A 12,639-nucleotide genomic window follows, 5' to 3' on the forward strand; every position below is an offset into this window, starting at 1 on the left:
TAATTCTTCTTCTCTGGGTTTTTGGCGAGCTATTTTGTTATTTGTTAAACAAATCTATAATAAATATTTTATAGAAGTATTTGTTATTTTTCTGTCAGACTTTCTGTCAGAAAAGAGAAGACGCTATTAATTCGTGACCCCACCCCCCCACTCATGTCTGTCGGTCGCGTTAAGGCTAGCTGTCCTTACACAGAACACACTTTACAACTGGAGCAAAACTGCTGCTTTGACACCATCTTATTTAATAGGCTCCAAAACAAACGACCCACATTCACGTCTTTGAATACAGTACGTTTGGCACACAGTAAAACGCTTACAATGACATGACATGAACGGTGAGTGAAAGAATCAAACCAACACACTGTACAAAGTTTCACAACACAAAACAATGAATGTAAAATACTTACATACACATGTATATGATACTTACAGTGATATAATACATATAACTTACATTAATTTGTACTGTACCTCCGTATGTACATACATAATACTTAGCTGAACACAGATAGATTGCATTTTCCTAAGAGCAACTTCTGCAGACATGTATAGGTTTATTTTGCTTGAATGTATCAATGTTTACAACAGCCCAGATATGATTCCAATGTAGAGTCTATCAATGAAAACAATAAAAAAAAAACTCTTAAAAAATCTAAAAATTACATGTAACATCCTAAGCAGAGTGGAAGATCTAGCAAGCAAGTGGTGAGGTTCTGGTTCTTGGGTTCTGGTTCTGGTACTGCCCAGTAGGAACACACCTGAGGCCTCAACATTATCTACAGGGATGCAGAGAAAGCAGCTCAACACACACACACACACACACACACACACACACACACACACACACACACACACACACACACACAAGCTGACACCCTGCAGAGTGAGCGTGTGCTAGAGGCTCAGGAGATTCATTACGTGGTGAAACGCCATGATAGTTATGGGTGACACTTCCGTAGATCTTGATGTGATGCTCTGGTGACGTTGTGGTCAGGGGCTCAAACAAAACAACCATCCATGGATATCTGTCTATAAAGTAACCAGCACTGTAAATACGTTTCCCTGCCTGTTCAGTCTGTGGTCTGGATGTGAGGAGATCCGTTTCCTTTGCTTTGTCAGTCTTGTCTGGCTCTTTTGAATTTCGGATTGTGTTTACATCATCTTTTGCATGAACAGCAGGGAGTTAATTCTCAAAAACATGAAACAAAATCTGATAAAAGCATACAGTAAACTACACAAAATTATTTGTGCACATGTGTGACACACACAAGACAGCAGTGAGATAAGGTATGGCTTAATATTTTTTTAGTGTGAAAAAAAAGTTCTGGGATTCATCCCTGAATCATCAATTGTGCGAAAGAGAGAGATGACTGAGGATCATAGGGAGACCCTCACCAGGACCAGAGGGAGACCCTCACCAGGACCAGAGGGAGACCCTCACCAGGACCAGAGGGAGACCCTCAACAGGACCAGAGGGAGACCCTCAACAGGACCAGAGGAAGACCCTCAACAGGACCAGAGGGAGACCCTCAACAGGACCAGAGGGAGACCCTCACCAGGACCAGAGGGAGACCCTCAACAGGACCATAGGGAGACCCTCACCAGGACCAGAGGGAGACCCTCACCAGGACCAGAGGGAGACCCTCAACAGGACCAGAGGGAGACCCTCAAGAGAGAGCAAAACTGGGGACATTGGCAAAGAAGTCAAAACAAAGCAAACGAGAAACATCATATTGCACATGGACACTGACGTTATTCCTCATGATCTGACAACACAAAATATTGTTGTCTGCATGAACATGCAACAGATGAGACCTCTATTTCCAAAAGAGTTCACAGGCTAATAAACAAGATGTGTACATGGAGGTCGTCATGATCAGGTACTGCTATTGCCCATGGTCTACAGTTTCAGCAGATGAGCAATAAGACAATCCAGTAATAATAATAAAAATAAATGTAACAGGTTTTCATGAATCATAAACCTCTCCCTCTTTCACACACACACACACACACACACACACACACACACACACACACACACACACACACACACACACACACACACACACACACACATACACACACACACACACACACACACAATATCACTAATACTTTGCTAAATAATTTTACCCTGCAGACGGGTTCATCAAACCTGAACCTGCAGACGGGCCCATCAGACCTGACACTGCAGACAGGTCCATCAGACCTGACACTGCAGACGGGTCCATCAGACCTGACACTGCAGACGGGTCCATCAGGACTGACCCTGCAGACGGGTCCATCAGGACTGACCCTGCAGACGGGCCCATCAGACCTGACACTGCAGACGGGTCCATCAGACCTGACCCTGCAGATGGGCCCATCAGACCTGACCCTGCAGACGGATCCATCTATTCTGACAGAATCAAACTCGAGCGGCTCTCTTTCGAATTCCTGGACCTTATAGTTACGGACCGGTTTCCAATATTTGGTTTTCAAATTCCATGGGGATAGGGGCTCCATTATGGGTAGTGTTACTGTAGCCCAGTGGGCAGGATACAGAGAGGCAGATGAGAGGCCTGTTTGGGTGGGTGAAATACGCACCTGAATCCCCCAGGTCCTCTATGGACCAGGACTCCTTACGGTGCTGAATGTGTGCGTAGTGATGGAAAGCAACAGAGTGTATGCAGTTTTACTGTCAAGACTTCTTTTTAAAACGATTTATAATTTAAATTTTTTGTATATGTATTTATTTTGAAATATAAGTATTTAAATTCGGCCCCAGTGTGGATGAAATATTTAAAGCTGCACTATGTAGGGCTTGTTTGCTAAAACTGAAAGTCATGGCAAGTTGAACAGAAAAAATTACGGGCTAAAATAATACACTGGGGTCGGATTGGCAGTAGTGTTTTGGAAGAACATCAGACATCTTAACCTATTCACATCACACAAACAAGCTCAAAAAGAAGGTCTGGGCTTGAAGCGGTGATTACCTGAGCAACGTTAGTTGGGCGTGGCTCACAGCGTGTGAGTGTGTCAAAGTAATCTAGAAAATGAAGAAAGCTAGCAAGCTAAAACAAAGAGCTGTAGCTAAGACCAGATTTAACACTGGCTTGATGGCAACAGCTCTGTGAGCTGAAGGGTTTCGGGTCTGATGCTGAGTGGATTTCATACTGTCGAACAGGTACATAATGTTGGCGGCTTGCAAGCTACCGTAGTTATCGAACATAGCCAGCTTTTATTCTTTAAGTTATTCTAGTTGTGGAATTTACACGAAACAAGACGAACTCTAAAGCAAAAAAAGACACAAGATTTAAAAAATCAGCTAAAATTATGGAAATCGCCAGTTAATGTTAGCTATACAGCTAACGCAACAGCAGTTATAAGGATAACATTAAATTATGTTACTCTTATAACTGTGCTGTTGCTTTTTTGCTTTAGAGTTTGTCTTGTTTCATATTGTTGTGTAAACAGTGTCATACATAAAGTACATTTTTAAGTTAACCTCTTAAGCCAGAAGACACATATATGTAGATAATACATGGTGATGGCTTTCTTACTAAATTAACCTGATGTTTCTTAAGGATGTCAAAAACACTAGTTTCAAAACAGAAAATAACTATTGCTTTGGTGTAGCTTTCTACAGAACAGTTCACATTCTCCAGCTAATCTTATAACTAAAGTCCAATGTAGTTCAACCTCGAATGTGGCAGTGTTCAATTTCACATATATCTGCATCTCAAATGCAAATCCAATGTTATACTGTTAAGGATGAGAATAGAACAGTAGATAAATTACGTGAGTCCTCGGAGGAAGCTTCCATCACCGAGTTGTCAACGTGAAAACGCTCGCGATCGTCAGATTAATCATTCATGCGCAACACAGTCTACGCTACAAAATGGTCTTGCACACGATTCATGCAATTTCATATTTCCACCAGAGATTTTCCAAACTTACATAGTGCAGCTTTAAGATAATGCCGACTCAAACATAGGTAATCTACACTCATGTCTGGACAAAAATATAGAGAAGCACATGATGATCAATAAAAATATAATAGATGCTTACTTGAGTAGTTTCTAATGAAATTCCATAATATGAAGTGCTTATTCAGTAATCCACTTGAGTAATAATAATAAATAAAGCTATTACTATAATTATTATTCAAGTAATTTATTGGATGAGCACTGACTTTTTTCAAGTAGATTCTCTCTCACACCACCAGGGTTTCTGCCCGGGTATATTTTTTCCACCACTGTGTGTGTGTGTGTGTGTGTGTGTGTGTGTGTGTGTGTGTGTGTGTGTGTGTGTGTGTGTGTGAAATTGCAAGTAAATAAATGTATTGTCTTGCTATATATACTAAAACCCTTACCACTCCATTCTTACAACAACAAATAAATAAGATAAAGAAAACCATCAGATTAACTGCGTGAGGAGCTTGCAGTTCTACACGTGGACTCATACTACAAATGGTCTCCATTCAGTTCTTAAAGGTGAAATGGCACAGGTCTATAGAAGAGTCAAAGTTGCGTGCAGGAGATGGGAGTTGTAGTCCTAGGACAGAGTCTCTTCACCAAAGTAGGAGAAGCCCTTAAACTCATCCTGGTTGATCTGTTTGATGATGGCATCATCTACGGGCGTGAGCGCGGGCTCCTCACGGGTGAAGTCCTGGTCAAAGTTATTGACGTCTCGCTTGGTTTTCTGTGTGTAGAGACAAAGACGAGAAGATGAGCATTTGTTCTCTCTACTGTGTTTGTGCTTTAGATTAGAGATCATGACCAAAGGCTTACAAGCAGAGTATTGTAAAGACAAAGAACTGGCATAGCATAGGCAAAACAAAACTTGCTTACATTCAAGCTTTAGTTGGATGTGTTGGTTTTACAACATTCAGGAGAAAGTATCATAGAAGTTCTAGACTCTATAAAGTGCTAGAGTCTATAAACATTTAGAATAAAGTTTTAAGCTAATCGAAGGACAGATTCTCTGGCATTGGTGGCATAGAGCTGTTACTAGAAACTGAGAATGCTGCAAATTCACTTTGGTATTGTTGTATTTTTGTCTCTACTTTTAACAAAAAGACACATGTAGCCTGAAGCTTTTCTTTTTTTAAGTGTTTTGTTCTTTTTCACAAACATTTTTTCTGAACTTTTGTGGACGTAACAATGTGGGACAGTGTAGCTGAAGTGAGTCTGTTTGATTCAGATGTCAGTGCACACACAGCTCGAAATGGATGTACTAAAACTGCTAATGGCCCCTAACTGCCCCCTAATTTACAGCCCAGGTTTACACACGTGATCATGAGCCAGGTTTACACGCGTGATCATGACCCAGGTTTACCCACGTGATCATGAGCCAGGTTTACACGCCTGATCATGACCCAGGTTTACACGCGTGATCATGACCCAGGTTTACACACGTGATCATGAGCCAGGTTTACACGCGTGATCATGACCCAGGTTTACACGCGTGATCATGACCCAGGTTTACACGTTTGATGATGACCCAGGTTTACACACGTGATCATGACCCAGGTTTACACGTGTGATGATGACCCAGGTTTACACGCGTGATCATGACCCAGGTTTACACACGTGATCATGACCCAGGTTTACACCAGTGATCATGACCCAGATTTACATGTGTGATGATGACCCAGGTTTACACACGTGATCATGACCCAGGTTTACACACGTGATCATGACCCAGGTTTACACACGTGATGATGACCCAGGTTTACACACGTGATCATGACCCAGGTTTACACACGTGATGATGACCCAGGTTTACACACATGATCATGACCCAGGTTTACACACGTGATCATGACCCAGGTTTACACACGTGATGATGACCCAGGTTTACACACGTGATGATGACCCAGGTTTACACACGTGATCATGACCCAGGTTTACACGCATGATCATGACCCAGGTTTACACACGTGATCATGACCCAGGTTTACACACGTGATCATGACCCAGGTTTACACGTGTGATGATGACCCAGGTTTACACACGTGATCATGACCCAGGTTTACACGCGTGATCATGACCCAGGTTTACACGCGTGGTCATGTTTTCCTGAAGACTGGGTTATCTGCCTCTACTTTGTCTCTACTGTGTCTCTCCCTGTCTCCCCCCCACTCTGGCTTTCCACCATGGTGGGGGGGCACCGAGGGGGCGCACGAGCAGGTGTGGGAGTCCAGCCCAGGGACAAGGCTCCAGGAGGGGCGGGAGGAGCCACACGGGTGCTGCTGAAAAAGCTGCAACCCCTCCCAGCCACCAGGAGCGCTGTGGCACAGACCCTCCACTGCAAAGGGCACAATGGGTTGCATCAGTACCCATAAGGACTTGAGCCATGGGGTCAGCCTGAGAATGACGAGTGTTAGATTGGAAGAAGAGCGGCGACATTCAGCACAACAAAAACATGTAGCAGACCCCCCCCCAACCCACTATGCCTACACTTAAACCTAATTCTGTCCTCAGTAACCAAAAGCTGAATTAAAAACACAAGCTGAAGCACGCGGTACTCACAATGCGTGGTCTGAAGGGTGGCTTGACTTTTCTCTGCTCCAGCAGTGCCCAGTCAATCTCGTTAAAGAACGGGTGAACTTTAATGGCTTCCTCCTGGCCGTGGGCCGCCACGCAGCCCAGACGCTTACTGGGACTCTTCGTCATGAACTGGGATGGAGGAGGCAGACAGGAGGAAAGGTTAGAGAAGGCACACGAGAGCTGTCCGCACGCTGCTTTAGAGGTGATGTAGAGGTGATGTGGAGGTGATGTAGAGGTGATGTGGTGGTGATGTGGATGTGATGTAGAGGTGATGTAGAGGTGATGTGGAGGTGATGTAGAGGTGATGTAGAGGTGATGTAGAGGTGATGTGGAGGTGATGTAGAGGTGATGTAGAGGTGATGTGGATGTGATGTGGATGTGATGTTGAGGTGATGTGGAGGTGATGTGGAGGTGATGTAGAGGTGATGTAGAGGTGTTGTAGAGGTGATGTGGATGTGATGTGGATGTGATGTTGAGGTGATGTTGAGGTGATGTGGAGGTGATGTAGAGGTGATGTGGATGTGATGTAGAGGTGATGTAGAGGTGATGTGGATGTGATGTAGAGGTGATGTAGAGGTGATGTAGAGGTGATGTGGAGGTGATGTGGAGGTGATGTAGAGGTGATGTGGAGGTGATGTTGAGGTGATGTTGAGGTGATGTGGAGGTGATGTAGAGGTGATGCTGAAGTGATGTAGAGGTGATGTAGCGGTGATGTGGAGGTGATGTGGATGTGATGTTGAGGTGATGTAGAGGTGATGCAGAGGTGATGTTGAGGTGATGCAGAGGTGATGTAGAGGTGATGTAGAGGTGATGTAGCGGTGATGTGGAGGTGATGTGGAGGTGATGTAGAGGTGATGTGGAGGTGATGTGGAGGTGATGTAGCGGTGATGTAGAGGTGATGTAGAGGTGATGTGGAGGTGATGTGGAGGTGATGTAGAGGTGATGTGGATGTGATGTTGAGGTGATGTGGAGGTGATGTGGAGGTGATGTAGAGGTGATGTAGAGGTGTTGTAGAGGTGATGTGGATGCGATGTGGATGTGATGTTGAGGTGATGTTGAGGTGATGTGGAGGTGATGTAGAGGTGATGTGGATGTGATGTAGAGGTGATGTAGAGGTGATGTGGATGTGATGTAGAGGTGATGTAGAGGTGATGTAGAGGTGATGTAGAGGTGATGTGGAGGTGATGTGGAGGTGATGTAGAGGTGATGTGGAGGTGATGTTGAGGTGATGTTGAGGTGATGTGGAGGTGATGTAGAGGTGATGCTGAAGTGATGTAGAGGTGATGTAGCGGTGATGTGGAGGTGATGTGGATGTGATGTTGAGGTGATGTAGAGGTGATGTTGAGGTGATGTGGAGGTGATGTAGAGGTGATGTTGAAGTGATGTAGAGGTGATGTAGCGGTGATGTAGAGGTGATGTAGAGGTGATGTGGATGTGATGTTGAGGTGATGTGGAGGTGATGTGGAGGTGATGTGGAGGTGATGTAGAGGTGATGTGGAGGTGATGTAGAGGTGATGTAGCGGTGATGTGGAGGTGATGTAGAGGTGATGTAGAGGTGATGCAGAGGTGATGTTGAGGTGATGCAGAGGTGATGTAGAGGTGATGTAGAGGTGATGTAGCGGTGATGTGGAGGTGATGTGGAGGTGATGTGGAGGTGATGTAGAGGTGATGTGGAGGTGATGTGGAGGTGATGTAGCGGTGATGTAGAGGTGATGTAGAGGTGATGTGGAGGTGATGTGGAGGTGATGTAGAGGTGATGTGGAGGTGATGTAGAGGTGATGTGGAGGTGATGTAGAAGTGATGTGGAGGAGATGTGGAGGTGATGTGGAGGTGATGTAGAGGTGATGTAGCGGTGATGTGGAGGTGATGTTGAGGTGATGTAGAGGTGATGTGGAGGTGATATGGAGGTGATGTGGAGGTGATGTGGAGGTGATGTAGAGGTGATGTGGAGGTGATGTAGAGGTGATGTAGAGGTGATGTGGAGGTGATGTGGAGGTGATGTAGAGATGATGTAGAGATGATGTGGAGGTGATGTAGAGGTGATGTAGAGGTGATGTGGAGGTGATGTGGAGGTGATGTGGAGGTGATATGGAGGTGATGTAGAGGTGATGTGGAGGTGATGTAGAGGTGATGTGGAGGTGATGTGGAGGTGATGTAGCGGTGATGTAGAGGTGATGTGGAGGTGATGTGGAGGTGATGTAGAGGTGATGTGGAGGTGATGTGGAGGTGATGTGGAGGAGATGTGGAGGTGATGTGGAGGTGATGTGGATGTGATGTAGAGGTGATGTAGAGGTGATGTGGTGGTGATGTGGAGGTGATGTGGAGGTGATGTGGTGGTGATGTGGAGGTGATGTGGAGGTGATGTAGAGGTGATGTGGAGGTGATGTAGCGGTGATGTGGAGGTGATGTAGAGGTGATGTGGGGGTGATGTGGAGGTGATGTAGCGGTGATGTGGAGGTGATGTAGAGGTGATGTGGAGGTGATATGGAGGTGATGTAGAGGTGATGTAGAGGTGATGTAGAGGTGATGTGGAGGTGATGTAGAGGTGATGTGGTGGTGATGTGGAGGTGATGTGGAGGTGATGTAGAGGTGATGTGGAGGTGATGTGGAGGTGATGTAGAGGTGATGTGGAGGTGATGCAGAGGTGATGTAGCGGTGATGTGGAGGTGATGTGGAGGTGATGTGGAGGTGATGTAGAGGTGATGTAGAGGTGATGTGGAGGTGATGTGGAGGTGATGTAGAGGTAATGTAGAGGTGATGTGGAGGTGATGTGGAGGTGATGTAGAGGTGATGTGGAGGTGATGTAGCGGTGATGTAGAGGTGATGTAGCGGTGATGTGGAGGTGATGTGGAGGTGATGTAGAGGTGATGTGGAGGTGATGTAGAGGTGATGTAGAGGTAATGTAGAGGTGATGTGGAGGTGATGTGGAGGTGATGTAGAGGTGATGTGGTGGTGATGTGGAGGTGATATGGAGGTGATGTAGAGGTGATGTGGAGGTGATGTGGAGGTGATGTAGAGGTAATGTAGAGGTGATGTGGAGGTGATGTAGAGGTGATGTAGAGGTGATGTGGAGGTGATGTAGAGGTGATGTAGAGGTGATGTGGAGGTGATGTGGAGGTGATGTAGTATCTCGTCCCGGTAAAGGACGGCCTGGAGCATGTGGGCTTCATGTGACTGACGTGCCAGCAAGACACATTGCAGTGAGACAGATTGCAGTGAGACAGATTGCAGTGAGACAGATCTCAGTGCGACACGGCGCGGTCCAACAAAAACACACCGCCGTTCCCACACACGCTCAAGGAACAGCCAAAGTAAATCTGGAATATGTGATGGAAAAAGTACTACACACACACACACACACACACACACACACACACACACACACACACACACACACACACACACACACACACACACACACATACATACACACACACACACACAAACACACACACACATGCATTTGTGGATACCATAAATTATTAATATGAGTGATGAGTTTAAAGATGAAGGTCACACATAAACTAAACAAATTTTTTAATCCGCACTCACAAATACACACAAACACACACACACACACACACACACACACACACACACACACACACACACACACACACACAAACACACACACTGGTTGGTACTATAAAGGGGACACAATGTTGGTCCGTCTTCCCCGAAATCAGATCTCTGAGGTCACACAAGCCAGGCCTCAAGAGGACATGCTCCATTCTTTTCCCACAAGAAGCGTTATTTCACTCAGCTCTCTCCTTCTCTCACTTGCCTGTCTCTCTCTCCTATCTCTCTCTCCTGTCTCTCTCTCCTATCTCTCTCACTCGCCCTGTCTCTCTTCTCCTTATGTCTCACCCATTTTCTCTGTCTTACTCTCACTGTGGTCGTTTGCTCCTGCCCAACATCCCTCTTTAGTAATCACCGCTAGAGCGAGAGAGAGAGAGAGATGGACAGAGAGAAAAAGAAGAGGGACAGAAACAAATGGTAAAAACAAAGGAAAATGAGGAAAAGAGGCATTTCAAGGAGTAGAGAGAGAAGTAGAGAGAGAGGAGAAGAGAGAGAGTGAAGGGTTAGAGAGAGAGAGAGGAGTAGAGAGAGAGAGGGAGGAGTAGAGAGAGTGAAGGGTTAGAGAGAGAGAGGAGTAGAGAGAGAGAGAGGGAGGAGTAGAGAGAGAGGAGAAGAGAGAGGACTAGAGAGAGATAGGAGTAGAGAGAGAAGAGTAGAAAGAGAGAGAGAGTAGAGAGAGTGAAGGGTTAGAGAGAGAGAGAGGAGTAGAGAGAGCAAGGGAGGAGTAGAGAGAGAGAGAGAAAGAGGAGTAGAGAGAGAGAGAGAGAGAGAGAGAGAGAGAGAGAGAGAGAGGATGCTCACCGCTTTCAGGATGCTCACGGCCTCTTTGCTTAGCCACACCGGGTAGAGCACATCGTCGTGGAGGATTGACTCAAACAGGTCGTCTTCGTTGTCAGCCTCAAACGGGGGCTGACCCGCCATCATCTCATACATGAGCACACCCAGGGCCCACCAGTCCACGGACGGGCCATACTCCAGCTCCTGTAGGATCTGCAGAGAACAGGGAGGAAAACCAAACCCGGCACAAATCAGGACCAAACTGCGCCTGGGGCCTCATATCGTGACAACAAAGGCCAGTTGTGATTACTGTGATTAATGTTCTGCTTACAATTTCTAGCCTTGATTACCCCAAATCGTTTCATTACTTCACTCCCGTGTCTCTGATCTCTGACTCATCAGAATACTCAAAGCTTGCAAGAAAAAATCAGATGTTGCTTCAGTGCACAACTCTGAGCTGAATTAAACACGCTTGTTTAGAACTTGCTGTTTACAGATACTGTGGGACTTAAAAGAATGAAAATCAGCATTAAAGGTCTTTGTTACTGTCGCCCAACTGTATTGGCCTCACCAGAGATATCAGTCAACATGCTGTGAACTACGTAACCCTGCAGTCTTTCACCACACAGGCCGCAACTTGCACGACTTCTTCAGTGGTGCGGCCCAAAGACATCATTTTAACTGGCGCGCTAAGTGCCTGTACGCATTACATAACCAGCAGGCTGCACAATAAACTCCCAGCAGGGTGAGGTGCCTCACCTCGGGGGCGATGTAGTCGGGCGTCCCGCAGAAGGTGGTGGTGGTCACGCCACCCAAGATGCCCTCTTTGCACATGCCGAAGTCGGCCAGCTTGCAGTGGCCCTCTGCGTCCAGCAAAATGTTATCTAGCTTCAGGTCCCTGCGTGGAGGAAACGGGGGGGGGCAGCCGTCACACGACGAAGCACCAGGTGCATGCGAGAGGAAGAATGCAGGGTCAGGACCGGGGGCAAAGGTCAAGGTGCAGCAGAGTGGGTCATGGGGCGGGGCTGCGTACGTTGGCGGCATAAATTTAGTGAAGAATTCTACACTTCTACACCCCACGGCAGGACGAAACAGACCGGCTACGTTTCTTCGCTGTCATAAATCACTTTTGATTTCAATCAACACTATATAATATTGTGAAGCAACATTAATCTAGGTGTAAATATTTTTACATAGTACACCTCAATGAAGATACTGCCTAGATTCTACTTAACATTGATTTTCTCAGAATAAAAAAATTTAATAACCTCTACCAGACAAAGTACTCTTTCAATCATACACGTATGCATAAATATAACATTATGGATGTGTATTTTCTTTACATGCAAAATTTATATGCAAAATTGTCCAGTGTGTACACTGGCACTTAGACTGTATACTGTATAATATCCATTTACAACAATATATGTGTATCTCTGTGTGCAAAAACTGAAAAACCTATTGGAATGATAAAATAGTTCAGTTTATTTACAATATGTAATTGCTCAGAAGAAAGAGGCCAATGTAAGAGATGCACTTGTTTATTCTGAATCATTCTGAACCATTCTGAGTTATTCTGAACCATTCTGAACCCTTCTGAGTTATTCTGAACCATTCTGAGTTATTCTGAACCATTCTGAGTTATTCTGAATCATTCTGAACCCTTCTGAGTTATTCTGAACCATTCTGAGTTATTCTGAATCATTCTGAAGCATTCTGAGTTATTCTGAAGCATTCTGAGTTATTCTGA

At 45.3% G+C, this 12,639-nt stretch overlaps 1 protein-coding gene across 1 annotated transcript in view; it reads right to left on the bottom strand.

The window, feature by feature from the left end:
* Window positions 1–212: 212 nt before the first annotated feature.
* prkceb (protein kinase C, epsilon b) overlaps window positions 213–12,639 on the bottom strand; it is an 80,048-nt gene continuing 67,621 nt past the window's right edge. Inside the window, exons 12-15 of the mRNA XM_076975647.1 lie at window positions 11,649–11,787; window positions 10,914–11,102; window positions 6,516–6,662; window positions 213–4,683 (exon numbers count right to left, since the gene is read on the bottom strand). Of these exons, the coding sequence (XP_076831762.1) occupies window positions 4,537–4,683; window positions 6,516–6,662; window positions 10,914–11,102; window positions 11,649–11,787 (622 nt within the window). The 3' untranslated portion in view covers window positions 213–4,536. The remainder of the gene's footprint in view (window positions 4,684–6,515; window positions 6,663–10,913; window positions 11,103–11,648; window positions 11,788–12,639) is intronic.

Source organism: Brachyhypopomus gauderio, chromosome 15, assembly GCF_052324685.1.
Source record: "Brachyhypopomus gauderio isolate BG-103 chromosome 15, BGAUD_0.2, whole genome shotgun sequence".
NCBI lineage: Eukaryota > Metazoa > Chordata > Actinopteri > Gymnotiformes > Hypopomidae > Brachyhypopomus > Brachyhypopomus gauderio.